This window comes from Pygocentrus nattereri, chromosome 1 (genome assembly GCF_015220715.1).
Source record: "Pygocentrus nattereri isolate fPygNat1 chromosome 1, fPygNat1.pri, whole genome shotgun sequence".
NCBI classification, from domain to species: Eukaryota; Metazoa; Chordata; class Actinopteri; order Characiformes; family Serrasalmidae; genus Pygocentrus; species Pygocentrus nattereri.
Genome location: NC_051211.1, coordinates 43,322,669 through 43,348,824, shown reverse-complemented (window position 1 = coordinate 43,348,824; position 26,156 = coordinate 43,322,669). Strand labels below are relative to the sequence as shown.

At 38.4% G+C, this 26,156-nt stretch overlaps 1 protein-coding gene across 12 annotated transcripts in view; it reads right to left on the bottom strand.

The window, feature by feature from the left end:
* Positions 1-26,156, bottom strand: part of grip1 (glutamate receptor interacting protein 1) — a 391,803-nt gene that overhangs the window by 90,900 nt on the left and 274,747 nt on the right. For all 12 annotated transcript variants that reach the window (XM_037542052.1, XM_037542023.1, XM_037542033.1 and 9 more), the window contains exons 3-4: positions 6,060-6,195; positions 2,455-2,600 (exon numbers count right to left, since the gene is read on the bottom strand). In XM_037542052.1, coding sequence (XP_037397949.1) covers positions 2,455-2,600; positions 6,060-6,195 — 282 coding nt within the window. The remainder of the gene's footprint in view (positions 1-2,454; positions 2,601-6,059; positions 6,196-26,156) is intronic.

Here is a 26,156-nt window from a genome sequence, read left to right as displayed (position 1 = left end):
CTCATGTATTCATCTTTGATCTAAACTATCTAAACTACTGTTCATTGAATGTTGTACTTATTATACTGTCATGGACTCATGACCTGTCAAGGGTGTATCCTGCCTTCCACCCAATGACTGTTGGCATAGGCTCCAGCTCCCCCTGCGACCCGGAAGGATAAGCGGCCTAGAAGATGTGTGTGTGTGCGTGTGTATTTATTATAATGGACTACACTATATTCTTTGCCATCATTTTATAAATGCAACTGGCTACTCAAGGCTGCATGTTACAGTGATTTCAATTCAGGTAGATGGTTCAACCCTGCTGCACGCATGCCTAACATCACCCTTTAACCATGGTTAAAACAAAGTAAACACATGGGTTTATGAGGCCTATTGCTTTAAAATAATAGCACTGACATCTCTTCACCAGCTCACACAAACCCACAGCCAGTCTTTATCTTGACTAATTTGTTTTTTACCTGCTTAGTCATGGAAAACTGAAGCTGTGCATGTACAGTCAGCCTCAAGGTTTTTTAACCATATAGCAAAACATGTAGTGGACAGGGGGCACTATATTTACACAAAGCACAAATTAACTGGGATGCAAAATGAACCACAAACAAACTGTACTGAGACCAGCTTGAGAGGTGATCTGAGATTAGTTCACTTTCAGAAACATTTAGAGGGGTCTGAGTTTGTTTAACATGCTCACATATGCACAGAAAACCATGACTCAAAGGACTGAGTCACAGAGAAACAGCCTATGCATGACTAGTTACTGGTGAATGTGCTTTCCCTCATTTGTGGTGATTTAAAAAATACTGGAGAACACCATTGCAAGGAGAAAGAGGTAAAGGCAAAAGAAAATTATCCACAGGAAAAATATTCCTCCATTATCCAAAGAGGCACACCAGCGGGGTGTGAGGACCCCGTCTAGCCACCGTGAGGTCTGTCAAATTCTGAGAAATCTTTTACTTCCCTCCCTGACATTACTGAATGACTTTCTGCACGGAGCAGCGCTTCACACATCTCTAACAAAACCTGCATTAATGCATGCTGCTACTTGGTCTCCAGCTCTCTTTATCACATCTTAGAACCTTTTTGGCAGTTTCAAACATTTGCTCATGTCAGGCTTGCACCTCACGCTCAAGCCCTTCAGCATTATCTGCCCTGAAGCGCTCTTGCCCATTTGTGTGATGTACAGTTTTGCTTATCTCAGCTGTTTAGAAGTTATCAGATGACTAATCTGATGACCTGAGAAGATTCTAATTAATCACCACACCCATCCAATTTATATTCCACACCCCCTTCTCCCATTGCTACTGAGTGTAGCATGCTTAGAGGAATGAAAATAGTGCATTCTGGACATGCCTTCATGTCCTTGCTACTACTGAAGGGATTGCATAGGTTATTGTGATTTAGGGCTGGGGCCCAATATCTGACCTAAATAAAGATTTAACCTTTTAAACTGCAAGGTCATGTATGTAGGCCAAAACTTTAATTCCTCTCTCTTATAACTACATAACTTTAGTTTAAGAGTAGTTTTTTGCAGTATTTAAGCCTATTGAATATTAAGCCAGTTCATCACTTAGAATTCGCATTTATCATTGGTGATAAAAATGATGGTAATTTGTTATTGTTTCTCACTCACAGGTTAAGCTTCACAGCTTAAAAAGTTGAGAGAATACAAAAAAGCATTTTTTGTTATAAGAAGAGAATAAATTTGATTAGAATTTAAAAAGAAAAAAGAATAAAAATGTTTTTTGTTAGTTTGTAAAATCAAAACAAAAGTCAGAAAACTAATTCGTCGATATCAGAATCAGAATCCTTTATATAGAGTGTAAATGAAAAGTACATGTAATTCATTGAGTAACCCCTGTTACTAAAGGTCCCAAATGCTCTCACTTTTTTATATACAGGAAATAATGCTCAAAAACAGCTCATTTTGAAGTCATTGTTTCCATGACGTCATAAGAACCAGCTCCTTTACTCATATCCACCTGTTCTGCCTACAGTAGTTGGCCCTACTATTCTATGCTGAAGTTATAAGAAGTTTAATCTCTGAGTGCTTTTTTGAACGAGGCACAGTACAGGACAGCCAATCAGAACAGAGCTTATTTACATATAACAACAGTCTTAAAGGCACAGTAACAAAAAAAGCCTGTTTAATTCTAAGGAATAACGTGAGGCTGGAAAATGGTAATATAAAAATGGATTATGACCATTTTTGGTAAATAAAACCAAACCAATGGTACATAAAACCTAGGGTAATGTTAGACCTTAAGGGAAAAACATAAAATGCAAAAAAAAAAAGTAGGAAACAGATCCTTTAAATATGCAAGTTGCAAATTACATTTGAACAGTATAGCAAAACAAACAAATTAGATTTCCACAGATTAAGGGGCTAAACACAGTTGTAAATGAGCAAAATGTCATTAAAAATCAATTAATAAAACTATATCTGTAACTCACAGACAGGCGGCAGTTCGTACTCCACCTCCAGGACCACTCGTTCCCCCACATTCTTCAATAGGCTAATGATTTCATCGTGACGGAACTTGGTCAGGTTGATGCCGTTGACAGACTTGATGTAGTCTCCTACGTTCAGTTGGTCACTCCTGTGCGAGAAGATGGAATGGTAAAAGGAAGTGGGGTTGAGGGTGAGGGAATGGAGAAACAGATTGAAAATGAAAAAAGGCAAAAAAGAAAAGCATACAAATGAAGGAGGATGTGAAGTGAGAGGAGACGAGAGAAAGACAAAGAATGAGGTGCAGACAATGGGAGGGAAATTGGGTAGGGTCAGGAAAGAAATAGCAGTGAAATGGAAGAATGAAGAGAGAAAGAGGGAGGGAGGGAAAAAGAAGAGATGAGGAGGAGACTGAGTCAGGTGAAGTGCTGAGCTTTGATAGCTGCTTTGAAAAGATGAAGAGAAGGCTTTGTTCTAAGGAAACATCCACGGAGGAGGATGCTACAGTGTTCCCTCTATCTCTCATACACATTTGAAAGGACTCCAGTTTTTAGCAGGCTGTTGACAGATGTGGAAAAATAAGTATGATATGGAGCAGCTATTTCCAGTGTTTGCCAGATCTGCAATGTTAATAGCGAATGCTCCATGCTGACACTGATGTCACATACAGTGACACTTTAAATGTAGTAAAACACAAAATACATTGCTACATATCCTCCTAGGATGATAATCCCAAACACATTCCATGACACTGAGGTATGGGCCCTGTGGTTTATAATACACTGTTCATCAGTAACTTTTTGTTTGATACATTGTGATCTTCTCAGCCGTGTGCTTTGGGTCCTGTCGAATGAATTTCTACAAACGCTTTCCTGAAGGTATTACTGTCATTTCTGTCAATCTGATGAAAAATTAACAACTTAACAACTTACGTTGTTCTTAGTAGCTGTTTTGACTGGCAATTAAACAAACAAAAGAGAGGAGTTCTGCACAGAGCTCAGTTCAAAACTGTACTTTGTGTATGGTACTATATACATCCAGTACCACTCTAAAGTTTGGAATCACATGCTGTATTAGATATTTGTTAAATTGTATGTACAAAAATAACCTGTACAACACAGATTTCAATCTAATCAGGTCCAACAAGGCATTTCTAGATGTTTTATCTAATATAATAATAATAATAATAATAATAATAATAATAATAATCTAATATTTTTTTAACCACTTTTTATAACTCAACATTTACATATGTGGCATTCTGGATGTTCTTTAAACAACTTTCTCTGTGTGTGTGTTTCTACAGTTCTGTGAAAAAGTATTTGTCCCTCACTCAGTTTCTTCTGTTCATGATAATTTGTCACATTTAAATGTATCAGATCTTCTGACTAATTTTAATATAAGACAAAGAAATAGGAAGGTGGTGAATACTTTTTACACTTTTTCACAAAACCGTATGGGTGTGTGTGTGTGTGTGTGTGTGTGTATATATATATATATATATATATACACACACACACACACACACACACACACACACACACACACACACACATATATATATATATATATATATATATATATATATATATATACACACACAAAACACCATTGTGCTCTTTTACAGTCATGTAAACCTATAGCAACACATATGTAAAGGTATAGGAAATGTGTGTGATTTAGCTTCTTTGGGACTGAGAGCTGACGGTGTGTGTGGGGAGGTGACCCCTGAGTGTGCTTTTAGCAGCCTGCACACACAGATATGCAGCCAACAGGGAGGAAAGAAGTCCAGCCACACAGCCTTGATTTAGAGTCCTTGTCTGGTCATGTACACACACTCACAAGCACAGAGGGACACTCACTTGGTCTCCATGTAATACTCAATCCCATTAAATTGCCCATACCATCCAAAAGCCCCCATCCAAGCCCCAAAATACCAGATTCATGTCATAACAATACACGGCGAAGAATCACATTTCCACAGTTTTTCCGTTTTGCCCAAATGTGGTCAATTCGCCAATACATGTCCAATTTGAGGTCTAGTTTTCAGTGGGGCTACAAGGTTGACGTAGCTAACAAGTAACAGAAATTTTATGTACACCTATTAGCATTGCTCAAACCATAAGGTTTTTGACAGTGGATCATATATGATTTTCTACAAAAATGAACAAAATAAGGCCACCTTAAGACCCCCTACAGTCAAAAATGTGTGTTCTCAATGGTTAACATCTCCTGGTGGCTTATTCTAATTATATACATTGCTATTTGTGTCAAATGTGTTTCCACAATGCAGTTAACATTTTTCTAATGGAAAGTCACTACTTCTGTTAAAAAAAAAACAAAAAAAAACAATTTGCAGTACGCTACATAGCAGCTAATAAGTGGATTACAACGTGGTGACAGGAAACTTGCAGCTATAGAGCAAGCCTGTGTTTGAGATGTTTGGACGGTGTAGTCAGTGGTTCACTTAATTAGATAAATCATTGCTGCATTTAAAATTAAAATAGTGTCAAATTTCCACATCTGACAAGCAAACTGTCGAATATGGTATGGTGAGCCATATATCTTTGGTAAAGCTGTCCAAGTAGCAGGTAGCAGTTGTTTAGCATACTACAGCACAGGTTTGATTCTGGCTTACTGAAGTGCCACTGATTCGAGTCTCCAAGACAAAGCCTGAAATCTGAGGGAGTGAACTGTTTTCGCTAGCACTAGGAGCTAGAATTAGCTTAGCAAGCATGCTAAACAAACATCTCAATACAGGTTCAACTGTGGCTCACTGATGCTGTTTTGTGCAAGTTCAGAAAATAAAGGCTTAATCTGAGGCAGAGAACTTTTGTGTGTGTTTGTGGAGTCATTGTCAAAACTTGTTCCACTATTCTGTCCTTGTTAGCAACAGAGGCTAGTATAAGCTTAGCGAGCAAACTAAAACAGTTTCCCACATCCCTACAGGGGCTCAATATCTACAAGTTAGGCTTAAGTGGTAAAGCTAGCACTAGCATAATCAGCTCCACTGTGCTTTCTTTAGTACTGTTGAACAGTTAGCAAGTGTTGCTCATTTATAACTGAAAATTTATGATGTGATGGAGAATTTTATTTGATGAGAAGTCTATTTTTCTAATTATTGATGTTACAGTAAGGGAATATTTGTACTGCCTCTGTGCTCTATTTTATCTGCCCATTCAGTTTGAATAGGGTCTGGAAATCAGGAGGCAAATTCTGCATATTGACAAATCTTCGCATAACTTTGAAGTCTGTCTGTCTGTCTGTCTGTCTGTCTGTCTCTCTTATAACAACATGTAATTCAACATCACACACCAGATAAGCAAGTCTGTTTGACATTACTTAACAACATGGTTTAAGGCAAGTGGTGATAATTCAGATATGCAGTTTGCACAATACTGACTGGTGTGTATAAGTTTCCATGACTTGTTAGCTACATTACCATCACAGCTCCTGTGCAAAACACTGCACCAGCAAAGTTAGAACACAAAGGCTGTCTTGGCTGATCAGCTACATTTGAGTTAAGGGAAGAATTGTGTAAATATGACTGTTCTGGCAAATGATGCCTTTAACTTCAACATGTTGTAGTGTGCTGAAAGCATGCACTCACCTGGCTGCAATGCCTCCCTGGCGGAGGTTGGAGACGCGGGGCTTGCCGTCCTTGTCGATGCCACCAGACACGGTCAGGCCCAGGGTGGTGCCCTCCTTCTTCATGAGCTCCACGATGCTGGAGCCCTTAAACTCATCTGCAGGGCAGGGAGGGGAGGGGTTAGAGCAGGAGCAGGACAGGCAGGACAGGAGCGGCCAGCAGTAGCAGAGGCGGCCCGCAGCCGCCATGCCGCCCCGTCTGCTCTCTGAAGAGTCTGAGTCTTCCCCTCTCTCTCTCTTTCTCTCTCTTCCTCACTCACACGTACACTATCTCCCTCTCTCACAGCTCTGACCGGTAATTAGAGAAACAGAGGCAGAGATAGAGTGAGAGAGAGAGAGAGAGAGAGAGAGAGAGAGAGAGAGAGAGAGAGAGAGAGAGAGAGAGATAGAGAGTGGGGAGAGATAGAAAGAATGGAAATTTCAGAGAAACCGTAAAAAAACAAGCTAGAAAGAGATGAGGAGAACATTTCTGAGAGGAATCCTGTTCAAGAAAAAAGAGGAGGGGATAGGAGAAAGCATGAGTTTCTCTTTCTCTCTCCCACCCTTTCTCACTCCCCCTCTTTCTCTCACAATTATTGCTGGCCAAGCAGACACACCCCTCCCCATCCTCTCTCCTCCATCGATGTGCTGTCATTCAATCCCTCCCTGAGATCATCACAGCCACATTAAGCAGGGATGCCTCTTCCCCCTCACACAGGCATCCTCCCATCCTCCCCCAGCTCCTCCATCACCCTCAGATACAAAACACCACGCCTCTCTCGTAACCACTCACAGGCGTTTCAATTAGATTTGCTATTCAAATAACTGCATTTTTAAAACAGCGTTTTAAAGCATTTTGTAATGATTCACACAATTCCTTATTCAGTTTGATGTGATGTGGTGGTGTCTCCATTTTCAGATAAAGTGCAGGATTAAGTGTAGGAAAATCTGTCATATGTTAATGCTGCCATTTTCAGTTTATTACAACATTCAACACTGTAAAATTACAGTACTTCATAATAATGCACTGACCACATTAGCTTGACCTCTCTGCTCTCAATTTTGAGGTATCTGTTGAATGTATTGTTTGATGCTTGCATGTATTGAATTGAAGGTTCACATTGAATGTGAACTACTAATATTCTAATGCTCTAATGAAAAAATAAAACAGGAAGGTTTATCATTCGTTTATTGTGTGCACCCCAAGAGGTGAACCATACTTGATTGACTGCCTGATTTAGGACTTTATCTTTTTGTTTAATGTAATGTACTCAAATGTACTTTCACTTCCACAGCAGAATACTAACTTGCGCAACTTATATTGTACAAATTATACGTTTATGTCCATATAGTCTATACCATCTATAGCTTACATATAGCTTGTACATCAATGTAGCTTAGTCACCCTTTCAAGAATGAGATTTCATTAGCTCATCCAGCTAACTACTGAACAGACCAAAAAGATTTGATGAGCATTTTCACTGACATTCCACACTATTTATTCCTCTGAGAACTCTGAGAAAGTCTTGAGAACTACTCTAAACTTTCAAGAAATCACATTTTACCAAAACTCTCTACAGCAAATGACTGACTTTTGGTGATCACTTCAAAAAAACCTGTGCAGCCAAAAAAAAAAAAAAAAAAAAACTGCATCTCTGTAGCTAATCATCAATTACATTTTTTTTTTCACTTTTGATTGGTTTTCTGCATTGCATTCTTTGCTGTTCATAGTTCAGTTCACTGTATTTTGTGATGAGTGGGAAAAAAGATGAGTGGGAAAAAATGGACGAACATCCGTCTCTCTCTGTCTCTCTGTCTCTCTCTGTCTCTCTTTTTAATTCTGCCCTAGCACTTTCAACTGCAGTGGGAGTAAAGATATACTGTGAACCTCCACACCATACAGGCTGCAGATGCACCAGAAGTGCAAACGTTTTGTTATAGGTGGTAATAAATGTGTCACTGGAGTGGATCTATTCATAAATACAGAACACAGATGAATACAGACACAGAAACACTATTAGACTATTTAACTTCACAGTAAGTAATTTATATTTGACTGACATCCATAACACACACACACACACACACACACACACACACACACACACACACACACACACACACCTTCTAAGCCGCTTCTCCTTCTGGGTCGCAGGGCGTGCTGGAGCATATCCCAGCGGTCATCGGGCGGAAGGCAGGATACACCCTGGACAGGTCAGCAGTCCATCACAGGGCAGACAGACAGACAGACAGACAGACACACTCACACCTAGGGGCAATTTACCATGTCCAATTAGCCTGATTACATGTCTTTGGACTGTGGGAAGAAACCGGAGCATCCAGAAGAAACCCATACAGACATGGGAGGGGCATGCAAACTCCACACAGAAAGGACTGTGGTCACCCAGCCACAGAATCGAACCCAGGCCCTACTTGACAACGCTACCCACCATGCCACCGTGCCACCCGACATCCATAACTCAAAGAACATAAGGTTCTTCAGATATCAGTCTTTTTTTTGTTGCCCTCAAATCCACACTCATAATTGCCATTATAACTAGGAATGCACTGATATAGTCTGGACCAATAATAATAACCGATAATTAACACTTTGTTGTGGTCAATACCAATAAGTGGTCAATACCAATAACCAATTTATTTGTTTCTGTTTTGCATTTGAAAACAAACCCACATTTCATTTATACGATCCATATATAAACGACAGAGGGTGAAAGAAAAGGCAAACCTGCAGATGCTGCTCAGGCTTCATATTCTTTGCCCAGCCATTAGAGAACAGCTGTTTAATCTAATTGTTTGGCACACTGCACACACTACATAGCAATATGCAATGATCTAAACCATGAAAATCAAATTAAAATGAATAGAACTGCAAAAAAATACAAATTCTACAATTTGTCATCAAACAAAATACCAGCTAAACATTCTAAATTTTAAGGTACATCTAACAGATTTTGAACGACTGCCCAACATGGACTGCACAAAATTTTTATCTTTCATGAATATATTTTTATTGAGCATATTTTATTGAACTGAAACTAACCGATTTGACTATTTATACATAGTCAGTCATATGAATTCAACTAAACCAGCTATAACTTATTTGTGTTTGACATTTTACACAGCATCTCGCTACCGGCTCATCCAGCTGTGGACACGCAGGAGGCGTGGCCATGCAGAGCGGCACGTGTGGAGCGCCATGGGAATCGTCGAGACTTAAAACGTTAATAGTTGTTGTGGTCTAAATGCTGTATGTATGTGCTTGTTGGGCTATTCTGTGTGGGTTTATGGGGTAGTTATGCAGTGTCAATGCCTAGCATCCTGTAGGGATGTGTTGTTATTGATGACCTGCCTGCTATCCTAGCCGTTCAGTAGCGTTGAGCAGCAGATATCCCCTGCTGTATGTAAACTATGGTCCTCTTCTATGCCAATGCCATAATGTATATATAATAATAATAACAACCTTTACATTTAATAGCCTTTACTTATGAAATGTGCGGTAATTTAGGATACAATGTTAGTGGCTTAAATATTGAATATTACAATTTTGTGATAAATTTTTAAACCAATCCTACTGAATGGTGTTTTCAAATGACCTCAACTCCAATGCCATTTCCAAAACAGTTGGGACAGTGTGCAGAATGTAAATAAAAATAGAATGCAATGATATGCAAATCATGTAAACCATATTTATAAAGGAAAATACTACTGGGGCAGTCGTGGGCTGGAGGTAAGGGATCTGGCCCTGTGACCGGATGGTCGCCGGTTCGATCCCCAGGGCCGACAGTTCATGACTTATGTGTCCTTGAGCAAGACACCTAACCCCCAACTGCTCCCCGGGCGCCGTGGATAGGGCTGCCCACCACTCCGGGCAAGTGTGCTCACTGCCCCTTAGTGTGTGTGTTCACTAGTGTGTATGTGGTGTTTCACTTCACGCATGGGTTAAATGCGGAGGTGGAATTTCCCCGTTTGTGGGATTAAAAAAGTATCACTTACAAAGACAACATATCAGATGTTGAAATTGAGAAATCTTATTGTGTTTTGTAAAATATTTGCCCATTTTGAATTTGGTGCCAACAACTCGTTCCAAAAACGCTGGGATGGGAGTTTTAACTTGGACTTTGGGATGCAGCAACGAACTTCACAGACAGTGGTTTTCAGAAGTGTTTGAGCCCATGCAGTGATTTCCACTACAACAGCATGCCTGGTTTTAATGCAGTGACGCCTGAGGGCCCAGATCACGGTACAGAGATTACTCCAAATTCTCTGAATCTTTTAATAATATTATGTCTCGCAGATGATGGAAAGCAGAAGTTATTTGCTTTTTAACATTGAGAAATGATATTCTTAAATTGTTTGCTCACATAGTCCTTCACACCCCTCCTCATCTTTTTTTTCTGAAATCCTGTTAACTGACCCATTGCCAATTAATAACTAGGTGTTTTTTATTTTAGCATTACACACCTTTACCAGCCTTTTGTTTCCCTGGTCCCAACATTTTTGGAACATGTTGCTGGCATCAAATTCAAATTTGGCAAATATTTTTCAGTACACAATAACATTTCTCAGCTTCAATATTTGATATGTTTTCTTTGTACTATTTGAGTTCCAGATCATTGCATTTTTTTAAATTTATATTTTGCACAGCGTCCCAACGTTTTTGGAAACAGGGTTGTAAAGCTCCTCAGTGTTTATTGCTGTGCTCCAACTGAACCTTTTTAAAAACTGCAGTTCTGTTGTCACCTGATGAAACTGTGAAAAACTTTCACTCTGGAGCACTAGAGCATGACTTAACAAGTCTGTGTGAGCAAAAGGCCTCCAAGGTATCACTTCTAACTACTGGCTCTAATTAAATTTTCTAATTTTTGGATAAATAATATGCTGTACTCCTCTAGTCACAACTGCAGTGATTCACTTTAGTGGTCAGAGCATGTACACTCCAGCCATGGAGGGGACATATTTGAGACTTGCCCCAAACAGGGCCATATGGATTGTGGTGGAGGAAGGGATGTCATAACATGCCCCAGGGCATACAAAGGTCAGCGGGATTGCCAATTCCTGACCTGCCCTTGAACTGGGTCTGCAGCCTTTCCGTGAAGGATGGTGCAGAATGCTGAGAGACAGGGCACAAGGTGCATTCTGACAACAGCCAGCACAGCAACTCATTAAAGAACACAGAGGTGGTATATTATAAACAATGAGAGCCAAGAAATGATTATCTGAGTAACTCTGGAAAAAGGTGAATGCAGTCTGTGTCAAACAGTGGCATACTAATTTGCCTGGTACATTATTACTGGAGAGAAACAGATACACACAAAAGGGCAATATACTACATTTTTCTTGTATTTCATTTTTCCCTGTGACTTCCACTTATGACGTTTATCAATTAAATTCCACATGACTTCTCTTTGTCCAAAGTAATTAAATAGAATGTTTTTGATAATGTTTGTACCTTTAAAATGAATATGTAACTAATCTCTGTTCTGACTGGATGCCCTGCATTGTGCAGTCTGGGTGGAAACACTCAGTTTAAACAAGAAGAGCTCAAACTGTTGTAGGCAAACTTTCGCAACTGTAGGTAGATATATGTAGGATATATGAAGCATATATGCAGCTTGTATCTGGGCTGTATGGACTGGGAAGTGAATAGAGCACTCAAAGTCTTTGAATGTATAAATACTACATCAAATATCATACTTTTCAATTTTTTTTTTAAAAAATGAGTAAAATTCAGCCTTTCACTATACAGACCCTTTAAGAAATAGGTTAAGGGTGCAGGGGTCTCACACTGCTCACATTCTTTTTTCTGAAGGCAGAAAAAAGTGCACAGTTTTTGGGAGTGCTGTGTTTTTAAGTGGTGCTTCTGGCTGCATGTCTCCCTCTTAAGTAAGAATAGCGCTGTAGCAGTCAGTCAGCTGTTATAGCTGGCTACTATTTCCATAGCATGGTCCTGCAAATAAAAACAAGATTCAATAAAAACAGCTACTTTTTATTTGACCATTTCAGACTATATAATCACAGAGTTCAATGATACTCAGTGAATGCAACCATTCATTTGTGCTCCATTACAACAATGAAAGCCCGCTTTACCTTCAGTCTGTCTGGTCGGCATAGAAAAATGTGTGTATGATGTAGGCTACTTGCCCATTTTGGATTTAAAGAGGAACTGCACTATTTTTTTCTGAAATTGTGCATAAAGGGTAAGGATATAAACAAAGTCATTCAGAGCAGTTTGATATGAAATGATCCATTCTACAGAAACATATTGAGTTCACAATGGTGGTGATAGGAAGCAGATATTTGAAGAGTTTAATGTCTCTAAAAAGCTCCCTCACAGAAAGTTATTATATTAAATGGTTATGAATATGCTGTCCAATGCCTGAAACATTAGTAGTAGTAGTAGTAGTAGTAATGTCTGAAACATTAGTAGATTTACCACTATTTTAACATTATCAACATTACATATAAAAACAAAGAGGACACATAGATTCACTGGTGGTTATGGATGGTGAATACAGTTGGTAAGTGTCTACAATGAAACATTTCACATCAAACCACTCTGAATGTTTACATCTCTACCATTGAATGATTTATATATATTACTGAAAAATTGTGGAAAAAAATGGAGGCCTTTATTGTTTTTCAAGTCAGGGCACCTGGAGTACTCAGAACAAAAGACACCCACAGAGAGTGCATAAAATGTGAGGCACCAGTAAAAATAGTGATCCCATTAAAAACAACTGGAAAAGTACCTTCGTCAGCAACAAAGGACTCTCTGGCTACAGGACTAGGGTTTTGGTTTTTAATGTAAAGGATTGAGCGTACTTGTTACATTATTTAGATCTATGTGCTTGAGTTTTACTCTAGTGTTATCTGCTCTACTGTGTATGTGTTAAGAATTTCTATCACTATCAGCTATTTATAAATACAAGAACGTTCCACTCCGTGCACAATGCCTGCTTGCAAATGCACATGTATTCAAACATTTCATTTAACCATTTCTTTTACTTTTAAATTATCCTTTTGTTTGTTATCCATATTTCTGTTGATGTATCTAATCGAAATACCTTTAAAAGCAAAGAATAGAAAGAAGCAACTAAAACAGCCTAATAAGAGGACTGTAATAAAGCACTGATATGCCTGTGTGTCTGTGTGTGTGTGTGTGTGTGTGCACGCAATAGCAGAAAATAAACACCTCATCCTGAGGAAAAATGAGACTCAATATCCAAGTGAGGCGTTTCAATCGATCATGTGGTCCGTGTTTCAGACTGGCCTTTGAAAATGAATTGCAGAAAAAGTGCCTTCAGTTTGCCTCGTGCTTTCATCTAATAAGTTGATTAAAAATAACTCTGCCTGGCTGAGGATCCTTCAGACAGCAAAATTATGGAGGAACGGATTACAAATGTAACTGTCATCAACGCCCCTTTCGTTTGGGTGAAGAATAAATTGCAGGAACGTTTCGGAGGGTCTGTGACAGTAGTGAATTAATCCCATCCTACGTGCCACACACCACCTTGACTATGAATGGGGAAAAATGTAGACTATCAAAATAAAATGGCAAAATTCAATTACACTAAATGACTGCTGTCTCATAATTTTGCATGATAAAAGAGTACTGCGTGTTGAGGATGATCTTATGCAATATAGATTGTCTGCAAGTCAAACCGCAGCCGAACCAAAAGTACATAAAATCAACTTTATTATATTACACTGAATGGCTGCTGTATTGTAATTGTGTGTGATAAAGTTTCCTCTTAATAGTAGTGTATGATAAGGTTCTTCTCATGCAACATAAGCCCTCTATAAGCCAAACCACACCCAATGCCAAAAACATCTATCAGGACCAAACCAGGTAAATAATCATGCACTAAATGACTGTATATGGTTTTACTAATAGGACTGCATATTCTTCTGATAGGACTTCCTGATAAGACTCATCTTGTGCAATATAAGCCCTCTCCAAGCCAGACCACACAAGGCTTGGGCAATAGGATAGTACATTAAATACCTGGATTGGAATGTTTGCTGCTGGTGAAATTTAGAAGAGCCAAATTAACTTTTTACATCAAAACTGTGGACATTACAAGTATTTTACGGAAGTTTCTAGCTCTAACCTGCTAAATTTCGGACCTAGTAGGCCTTGAAGTCTGATGACCAAACCATCCCACCCAAAACTTCTAGTAACACTACTACGGAAGAAGTGCATGAATTGTTGGGCCAGCGAATTTTTTTTTTTACAGAACTTTGTTTGAACAACACCCAAAAAGCTTCAAAACTTGCATACAGATCATAGTTGATTCTTTAAACAGGAGGACTGAGTTTATGATCTCAAGATGAGTCTAAAAATGACTCAAAAGGAGTTTGATGATTTTAATGTTTGGAACTTTGTCAAAGAACATAAATGAAAACAGGACTTACTTGGACACAAAATTTTGATCCCAATCTCAGATAAAGGTGTCGCTACTACACTGACACTTTTCTTTTTTGTTTTAAAAGATCAGAAAAGCATATAAACATGGCTGTGGAATGCACTCATCTTACAAATTTAGCAGTCTGAAATATCTCCACATGGAGGATTTGCATTGTGGGCACAATTTAAAGAAAAGAAATCAACATGAACTCCCACCATCAGCAGCTCACAAACACATGTTTCTACAGTAACAAATTACAAAACAATAAGCAAAACAGATTATTATCAAAATATCTTGAGTTAGTTAAAGTTATATATGTGCATTTTATGAACAGAGTTAATGCTGAAATACATCAAATAAAGATAGCATAGGAAACAGGTGTAAGGTACATTGTACAGCATGTCTGTTTGCAGTATGCGCACATTGGGGTTGGTGGGGGGATTTGAGCAAAACCAATAACTTATCAATAATATATTGTGCTAATTACTTTTGGATCTAGACTTTTAGGTGACCCTGCTCCACACCACACTCAAAAAAACACAAAAATGTCACTTAAATTCGCAAAAAAAAAAAAAAAAAAAGAACAGGTCAACAAACAGGCCCCTAAACAGGTCAATTCATTTCAAACTCATTACTGATTTTTATACAGTGTTGCTCTAGAACGTCATGCCAAGCTTCTTGTGCCATAAAAATCCTCTCCAAGCCAAGCTACACCCAAGCCACAGCACCATCAGCACCATCCATGAGAGTACAGCTGCACCAGCAGACCACTGACAGGTGATCCAATATCCCAACACAGAATGTCAGCAGGCAAAACAATGTGGCGTGACAGTGTGTGATTGCTACATGATGATCATTGTTACACTACGCTCTCAGAGCTGGCTGCCTTGAGATCAGTTCACTGAAGGTTCAACGCAATACGCTGCTGGAGCCCCAGAGACAGACCCTCGGAGCCGGACTGAGATGAAGCTGAGCTCTAGGCAGCAGTGGGACAGGTGTGCAGGATGATAAGTTAATTCTATTACTTGCTCCTTGGTCAGTTTTTTTCTATTTTGGCCCCTCGCTTCTCCTCGCTCTCTCTCGGCTCTAGATAATGCTGAATCGCCTGACAGTGTTGCCACGGTGACCAGAAGAGCCATCATATTTCTGAGCATGAAGGTTTTTTTTTTGGCCTGAAAGATGATGGAACGAGGAAGAGAGAGAGAATGAGAGAGAGAGGGAGAGAGAGGGAGAGAGAGGGAGAGAGAGGGAGAGAGAGAGAGAGAGAGTGAGAGAGAGAGAGAGAGAGAGTGAGAGAGAGAGAGAGAGAGAGAGAGAGAGAGAGAGATACAGAGAGAATTAAGTGCTTAATTAATGACCCTGTCTATGAGCCGTAATGGTCAGAGCTAAATCCAACAATGACTTTGCTGACGTTTGTACTGGCATTAAGCCTGTAAATGTGAAGGTTAGGCCAAGAAGGTACATTCTATACAGAAGATTTGATAACGTATTTATCTGCTATAATTTGTAATAACTCACTGCTTTAATGCTACAAAGATTACTTACTACAATGTAGCTGTAGCCAATTCCATCTGCTAGTTAGCTCTCCTCCTTTACATGACGCTACCATGCTAGGAGTGTGAAGGCCAGCACATGTTTCCAAAATACATGTAAAGCCATCTGTGTCTTTACAAACGGTCATTGGACAGCTCAACACACTTGGCGGAGAACACTAACTGCCAATTCTGTTTTGTTTGGCTAACATTGCGCTGAGGCCAATTAGATTAGATTAGATTTAAACAAACCATGGATGGATGTGGCATTACTGGTAGGGATGTGTATTCTGACTACTTTTGAAATTCGAGTACCCGTAACATAAGAATTTAAGATCAATCTTTCTTATATTGAAATCGCAATTTGAAAAAGTGTTCAAGACTACATTTTTTAATTATAGTCTTATCACAGTCTATTATCAACAACATTGATATGCTGCAAGTTTTAAATTGGGAAATTTAACCTAATAACCTGAAGCTTGTGAACAAATTTTAGATAAATTCAACAGAAGCAACCAAATATCCATGTGCTGTGACATTACAACCACAAATAACTGGCAGGCTGGTGTAGTGTGCTAAGCTTTCAAGTGACAAGCCAGAAAAAGCATATGCTGGTCTTCTTATCCCACAAAAAAAAAAAAAAAAAAAAAAAAAAAAAAAAAAAAAAAAAACAACCCTCAATTTCATAGGAAGCGATAGCAATTTAAATCACATTCGCAATTTTGATCAGAAAAATTGCAATTTGATATTTTCCAAAATCATTCTTTTCTACCACAAGAGTTAATAAAATGGGGGTAAAAGAATTAGCATAGATCTGTAGATTTACTTTTTGGAAGATAGTACTTGAAGTTAAAACTTGAAACATGCTTTATTAATCAAAAACAGCCATGGGAAAATGGTAGGTTTTGCATCAGATGAGTAAAGAAAGCTGTCAGATGAGCTAATGAGCTAAAAACCAGCAAATTGTTCAATGCTGATGAGGACTTGTCATCTTCTACATGAAGTCTTTTCTCCTCAGATGTGCCAACATGTCACTTTGCCCAAGAAACATATTTTCACTTTTTCTGGACCTAACTAACCTCAGCTAGAGTAGATCTACTGACAAACGTATGATCTACTGATGATGGAGCCAATACTTAAGATTACAGTGCCACTTGGAAGCCGAAATAGTGACAGATTTAAATAAATAAATAAATAAAAAATGAATGCATGTTAAGGTTAATGTAAATGATAAAATAATACCATTATATTCAGAGTAATTCTGAAGTCTGGTAGTGAAACTTTCAATACAAACTGTTAAAAAATGAACACACAAGGTTTTCATATAATAACAACAACGACAACAACACGTCGATCTTTAGAGAAGATATTGTGGGTTCTGGTCTCTGTTCTAAGAAATAACAACTGTCACTTTAAAGTCCTTACACACAGCATGCACTATACATTGTATTATGACGGACCACAAGTCTTTAAATATCACAGCTTTCATTTAAAATTATATATTAATGAATTTCAAAATCTTAAAATGTCACAAAAGGTTTTTTTTTTTACTGCATTTATTTTGTCACACAAACAGCCTGAAGTCCTAAAATGCACTCAAAGAAAACAGCCAGACAAATGTATAAATGCTATCACCATTATCGTCATAATCATAATCATCACCTCTTATTCATAAATAGAGTGCCATATTTCAAATGCCAGCAGCAATTTTTTAAATCAGAGCTTCACGTTGAAAGATCTTCACAGGACACGATAAATATAAATATCCCACACCCGTGAAAAAGTGTGTACGAAGGCAGAGAGAGAAGAGAGAACGTTATTACACAATTCATACATTACCACTTCAAAGGCCTGCAGTATTCATTCACTGCAGCTCATCAAATTAATAACTGAAAGTGACAATTTTCCATTGGAGTTTGAAAGTTCAGATATTTGCACTTAATAATTAATTGTCACATTGCTGATGCTCAATCAAGTGTGAGCTAGACGTTATTAAACTGAATCTCTCAGCTCCCACTCGGTCCCTCTAGTCAATTTATATAGCTCTTTCTCCATTCAGTGGAAAAGCAGTGATGCTTTGATTGCAGCTCTCTCTCCCTCTCCCTCTCTTCCTCTCTCTGCTAATCTTAGAGTTATGAATGAGAACAGTCATGCAACAGCAAGAACTGGACCCAGAGTCATAGTGGACGACAAAACACACAATCACAAAAGCAATAGACTGGAGTCTAATTTTAGGATTAATTACATTTTAATCTTGGTAATTGTGCAACTTCCGAATTGAATCAGCACATTGGAAAAATGCCCATCTCTATGTATGTGGTCGACTGCCGAATTAGTGGAATTGTAATTAGACTGACCCTTGCTGGACATAAAACTGGAGTGCAGAAACAGTCTGTAATGAGTAACTAGACATTCATTCATTCAGCAGCTCTAGCAATAAAGAACCGGCAAAGGAAAAAGAAGCCTAAAGTCTTTTAATTTGTCTTTTTAGGCTGTTTTCATGCCTTGTGTATTCACTCAAGTCCACCAGAGTTTGATTTTTGTGACACTTCCTTTTTCATCTGGCTCGAATGGTTTCACACTACAGTGGCTAAAGTGCACCAAATTACACATGTGGGTGTTTGTTTACTGGTCAGAAATTTTGGGATACAAGTGCTCTGTTACACTTGTGACCATGAAAACAGAAAAACAGAGATGTATATGTAGAAAAGCAACCTTACTTGATATCTGCTTCTTTATGACTGGTATGTCCTTTTAATATAATCAATCAGATAGATGATGGTTTTGCCATCCATGTGTCACAATCAAATGCTTTTTTATCGTTTTTCTGCCGTTATTAGCAACAGCTTGTGTTGCAAGAAAGTGTCTATCAGGAAACAGACAGATTAGGAGGACAATAGACGCCCTTAATATGCCAATAACTGGAATCTACAAACTGCATCCATAAGCTGGGCAGCATTCAAGTGCTTGTAAAACAGAATACCTTAGGTTTTATTCAGGAAACTGTCAACTGAGAACTTAATCAGGTCAAAAGGTCAAGAACATTCTGTCATTCATGATGCTGAGAACTGATCTCAGCAACCTGTATTTTCACTCAAGCAGAGAACAACCACATGCACCCACCTCAACCACCCACAGTATGGAGCTACTGAAGACCCCATTGACCTTAAAATGAATAAGCATTCATTAGAACTGAACCCCTATGACTCATCAGTTCAATCAAATGGATCATCTGAACTTGGTCAGCTTGCTCAAGAAGCATTATACAGTTCCTCAATAAGTAATAATTATTTCTAGGGCTGGAACAATAAGCAATTTTGAAAAATCAACCAAAAGGGGACAAATTATCAGGAATATCTTTTATCATTATTTAACACCACAAGTACTAGTTAAAGTCATTTGCAAAAGTTTGAACACCCCAGTCAATTTGTATGTTTTGCTGATTTTCTAACACATCTACAGGGAACAAACTTAAATATTGCATTCTATGATAATTTTAAATGCATAATTTCAATTTATTAAAATAAATATGAAACCAAAAATATGCAATATAAGCTTGCCGGACAAAAAAGTAGTCAACTGTGACTGAAACATACCTAATGGCGTGTAACACCTCCACAAGCACAGATTAACAGCTGCGATTCAATTTGGCATGGACTAGACAAGTTTCGGGATGTGGGCGACACACTTGCATCAATGAATTGGACAGTTCAGCCAGACTTCATATAAGCCTTCCCTGGCATCTTACTCCACTGCTGGTAGACCCATATGACTGTATGCTTTAATACACCTGCAAAATCAGCTACTTTCATTACACTATGGCCCATGGCACGCCCAAATGCAATCACTCCTTTTTGCCAATAATTAACATCTGCTTTGCGACTCATTTTCCTCACATCGAACAAGACATTCACTACAATATACCACTTCTTCTCAATCTATCAATTCAGTCGCACACGGGTGTTTATAGCTCAATGATTCTCATGCATGAGCCCTTTTTTTACAATTAGTTAAATTCAGCAAATAAACAGCAATTGTGCATTAAAATGTGCAGTAGTGTGTTCTCTGCAGAGGATGTGTTAACTTCTTTCACTTACTAAATCAACAAAAAATGTAATTTGACAAACTTTTGACCAAACTTTTACATGTGATTGTACATATTCTGCACATCACGGACAGTTTGTTTGTGCCAGGAGAAGCTATCCAGTGGAAAAGGCCTTTTCACACTCATCTGTATTTTATAGACAAATAAAGACAAAAAAAATAAAGCTGAGCTCTGAGTTGAAGTGGAGACTTAAGATCCACCACACACATATACACACAGCTCCTACATGAATCAGTGGAATGCTACTGCATTTGTGACTGTACAAAGAAAAGATCTACTGTTGTTACTACTCAATAGATTACATTCTTTCTTAGCATCTTTTTGCTGCGTTTTCATTGTTATAAGAAGCACACTGGACTTGATGTGAAGGTTTCAGTGTGTCAAACATGTATAAATTCTCATTATTGATACAGTAAACTAATGTATCAAATATTTATTTATTTGATCAGTCAACTATCCTAACTGTTATGCATTCTGCCCTTTTTGTTTTCATCTATGTGACAAGTAATTTCGTCTTTTAAGGCACAATAAAACACCTCTCTGTACTATTTTGCCATTTATCACAATTACTATGTTGTATTGATTGTGTCAGTTTTGTGCCATCATCAACGCTGCCAGTTATTAATTGTTATCAGCGAGCATGTTCCTCCTTCGGCTTCATTAATCACATCCTCTCACAATAAGAAGTCAGTGTTGACGTTAGTATCCAGCAGTCTTTACCACAGGGAGTAAAGGCTACTGGGAGATATATTTTCAGCAGAGTGCTGCTGCTTACCCGTGCACAGCCGACTGGAAGAGAAAGTTCCAGCAAGTGGTTCCTCATTTATCATGAAAGTTTCAGGCAGGCACACAAGGTAGGGAAGCGCTGTGTTGCATACGCAGCAGGCTCCAGGCTCAGCCTCACCACTCACCCACCACCGACAGCCTACAGACCCTAGAGGAGTCCTCCAATCAGTCCTCTGCACAAGGACGTTTCAATTCAAAACCAAATCAAGAAGTCCCTCAGTACACTGTCCCCAGAGCTCCTCGAAAAGAGCTTTACAAATGACTACAAATAATGGCCTTACAGAGCAAAGCACAGCTTACAGGTTCATAAGACTCCAAGTTCAGGCTGTTGTAGTAATCGTTTCAACACAGCATTGAGAAATCAAAATAATGAATGTCTATAAGAGTGCACTGTTATCTAAAACCACTGAAACACCCCTTGGCCTCTTCTGAGGGTCTCTCATTTGTGGCATTATATGAAAACCACTGTGACTCAAACTAGGAATCTGGGTGCATCCTATCATAGGGTATAGCAGGGCGGGGGGTTCAGGGGTGGGGATGAGTTCAGGAGTTATACATGCACTTATGCTCAAATGATAGAGCTGTTTTTCTGAAGTGTCTTATAAATTATAGGGATTATGATTTGGGGTTTCATTTTTAAGAAGCCTGGCACTTGTCAAGAACTTTCATTTAGAGTTGCAAGCAAATGTTTGGGCACCCTTGGTCAAATGACTTTTCATTAATTTGCTGAAAAAAAAGAAAATACCTCCCTGATGGAGGACAAACTCCTGCACACTTTAATGCACAATTACTGAACACTGGCTGAAATTAACATATTGAAAAAACATTACATGGCTGGTATAAATGATGTCATATTTAGTGTTTTATTTTACTGCAATATGTCAAACTATGTAAACAGAAGCAGTTGCTGAAAATAAGTTGCTGTACACTCTATGGCGGTACTTACAGAGCAGTAATACAATGCAGATTTTGAAATATTCTTAAATGCAGGTCATTTTAAAAATGATAATTTACTGAATTAATAAATATATAATTTAGTACTTGGAGCTGCAACATGTCTATGGTTTAACCTTTTGATTAAGAAAGCAATAAAGTCATGTACTGTTAAAACCCCATATATCCAATAACAACAAACCTTGCTCTCAATCCTGGTGAGCACTGTTTAAATTTAATATTACACTGTCTTTGCTTAGCTAACTTAACACTTTTGCACCCAGTCTTTGTTTTGATACAGTATTTCTGCTCTGATGGCTATTAAAACCATTAACAGTAAACTATGGCATTTAACCAAGGTTGGCAAAATTAGCTAAGGTGATTGGCTAGCATTGCCTAGCATATGTTTGTGAATCTAATACCGGTGGACTAACAATGATACAATTTGATACTTTATCAGGGATCCTCATATAAACATATTACTGCAATCAAAAGTAAGCACATAAACTAGAAAAGTATAGATTCCATACATTTTCCAAATGTAATACACATACAATCTGGTAGTCACTACCAAGTTTATCTACTATTTTTTATCCATTTGTTCAGAACTTGTGCATTAACATGTGCAGAAGTGTGTTCTCTGTAGAGGATGTTTCGACTTATTTTCACCAAAGAAAACAACAAACCATGTAATTTGACCATGGGCGTGTAAACTTTTGCACACAACTGTATTTATATTTACTTGATATATTGGCCGGTCCCTTTACTGGCTGACTCCAAGTTATTAGCGAAGAAAATACATGCCAATACTGCTCTGGCTTTAGTCTAAAAGATGCACCACGCCGTGTCAGGCTGCATGAAGGTGCTTTGAAAATGCTGAATCATTTAGAGGAAACAATGCCTCCATTTCCAAACTCCCATGATCTTTCTCCTCTGCTGGAACGTCTGTTCTTCTCTATCTCTCTCTCACACACATTCTGTCCCCTGCTTTCCAACTTAGCGAATGCTAACGTGGCATTTATATATACACGAGTATCCTGCAGGGAGGAGAATAGAGAAGACAGAGTGTAGCTCTGAGACCGGTCGACTCATGTATGTGTGAAGAGTTCATTTCTTTGTTTAGAGAGCTGCTTTAGCTTTGGGAAGCCACCGCGGGCCTCATCTCTGCTTTACATTTGCTTGAAGTGGCTGTTTTATTTTTGTGAAAATTGCATTCGGGTGGGATGGGGAAAGGGAGGGGCCCGTAGCGGATTCATTTACACGATTCAGATCTTCAGTTCGAGGAGGCAATATTTTAATTCAATCATACATATTCAAATGAAATTGCAGGAACTAATTTAGACTGTGTGATCTGTAATGAACAGTGTGGTTTGTGGTGCAGTGCTAGAGAGTTTAGATTCATCGCATGCATTTATGTTTTATTTGGCCAACTAAGTCTCATAATGCAACTGTAGTGAAAACAACTTCTCAGTTTTATGGAGAAGTGAAATCTTGCGGGGCCAGACATGATCTCCTAACGCAGCTCTCCACTGCTCCCAAGCTTTCCCTCTAACGTCAAATTCCTCCAGCTTGGGTCAGTGACACAGGCACAAATTAATTTTGGACAGCTCTGTGAAAAAGTGATCAACAGTTTCCAAATGCACTAGTTTTGCATTATGCAGTTTCCAAACGTCCCCTTGCTAGTGTCATAACATCAGGATATTGCTTATTGCTCACAGCACTGCAGCCAACAGTAGCAATCAAGTGGAATACTGCATTCATATTATCCCAGACAACGCTGCAGCATTCTTCACTGTAAAGTAAGAATCCGCTCAACAACCTTTGGCCTATAAAGTTGGTATTGTGGAGTTAATATCAGACAGAGGAGATGCACGAAGATAAGAAAAAAAAAAGAAGCACAAGCAAACTTAAAAACCTAAACCTAATCATCCTACGCTATAGCATTAATGCCACAGTGACCATCAGACCATGGGCGACATGTGTCTTACCTTTGAAGACCTGACGCACTTAAGATGACCATCACTTTGACATTTTGACAACAGCCCATTTCAGCTTTTGCAGTAAAAATGCAGTGGAGATACTAAATTTGCAAACTGAGAACAAAAGCGTTTTTAAATTTGTTCTTGTTTTGCATGGGTAGAAAATGACTTATTCTATCAGGGATGAGACCTCACTTTTAACATCTTTTTACCTGACTGACAAGAGCAAAACAACAACAACAGTAGCTGCAAACACAACAGTCAGTTCTTTCCACAGCCCATTTAGTCCAGCAGTATCATCACAACTGTAAACAGCAGATGTCACATATAGCCGCTTTACCATCTGTATAGTGGTGTTTTCTCAGGCTCAAGTGTACTTGGGGTTAAGTTAATGTGGCCTTTTTTTATAATCAGAGTCTTTCTTGGGAACACTTTAGCAATGCTTGCTTATATTCTTGGCAATAACAGAAGGCTTACTGTCAGTTAGAGAATACATAAGAGCACGTTCTTGTTACACTGTAAACAATGTATTTTATATTTCTCATTATAAGATTGTTGTAATAAGATTATCACCTTTCTAGATGTTTGTACTTGTTCTGAATTATTTTGTCTAGAGAAACTCATGTTCTCCTGGCAGATGATTGACAATGTCTGCCAAAATAATAAAATTTCTCTAGGGACAATTACTTTAATACAAGTAAAAATGTCTAGAAATATTTTAAAATCTCAACAAGAGAAACAAAAGACATATTAAACATATATTGACATATTTCACTATTTTCTTGGCATTTTGATTGGTTAAAAATTTGCTGCTTACTAAATCAATGTTAAAGGGTCAGTGTGTATGAAATTTGGCATCTCCTTTTTGAGACCTTACATCTATTTCAAATTTGTGGACAGTCGCTCTCATAGACAGTAGGACAGCCAACAGAAATCTGTGTTCTACCTCAATATCAAACGCAGCCTAAATGGTACGTGGTTGTCTTGGTTGTAAACAATAATAAATTATATTTTACCCTTATTTGAAAGCTACTTAAGAAATCCAAACATGTGAAAATCAAATCAACATCTCTGCATTCAGCATTCAAAACAGCAAATTTCACCAGAAAACAATGTACAGTATTCTTATTTATACAGTACATTCTTATTTAAGTCTCACCATGCAGATATGGTCCTTCTGTCTCTATTTTAACTCCTAGTTCTTCCTTTGTGTTTACATTTTTACTTCTAACTTGATTTTTAATTGGTCCATTTGTTCTCATCTTCTTTGTACTAACCATGTTGCAATGCACGAAAAGCAGTATATAAATAATTAAATCTTCTACATCAAAGCTGTTGAGTTTTATAATATCAGAATCATTTCACACAGTCATTTTTCACAAGGTTGGGTTTAAATGATGTTTATTTTAATGATGTGGACGTTCTGCATGGCACTATTTTAAGAGGGTCTGGCCTTTGGAAAAGACAAGGCTCCTTGGCTGAATCTTTGATGAAATCCCCCTGCGACCTATTTGCCCTCTATAAATCCATCAGCTGCTGGATTTCCCTAGGTTTTCCAGCGAGCGTGGGAAGGGCTGTGGAATTCTGCAGCCACATCTTTTCCCGCTCTCTACCCCCCACTGCAGTAGGTAAGGTCTAAGGCGGGAGATCCTCCATCAGTAGCTCCATGAAGCCAGATCTCTGCTCCCACCATATCTTTTTTAAACCAGCATGTTAAAAAATTCAACACAGCTACATGCGCTGACTGCATTAGAAGCCTACAGAGAGCTCCAGCAAGGGAAAAGAGAGTCCTATTTCCCCCCCAAAGCCATTCTGCACTTACTGAGCCAGATAACTTATGATTAATGCAAGTAGTCCTTGAACATGGAATCATTATTTGATTCGCAAAAAGCAAAAATGATATTTCTTCCGCCGCGCGATGCAGAAGTACGTACATGCATAAACCCAGAAATGGGGCCGTGACTACAAACATGGCATTCAATGCACTTCAGCATAAGTTGCAATGAATTGTAACGTACCTCAAATAGTACATATTCCAGTTATGCAACAGAAATAGAAGAGAAAGGACTTCCACGTTGCTTATGTAATCCACTACATGTGAAAACTACAGAAAAATAAGAGCATCTTGATACTGAAGGTTAAAAAAGTCGCTTACTAACGAAAAAGGATGAGATATTTCTGACTAGCACTATAATTAAAAACCATAGGTTTGAATACAACTACACAGACCACAAACTCTGCTCTCTGATTCTTCAAAACGAAAGCATATCTTTGCTTATATCGTATTATACTTACACCTAAATGTCGCAGCCCTAT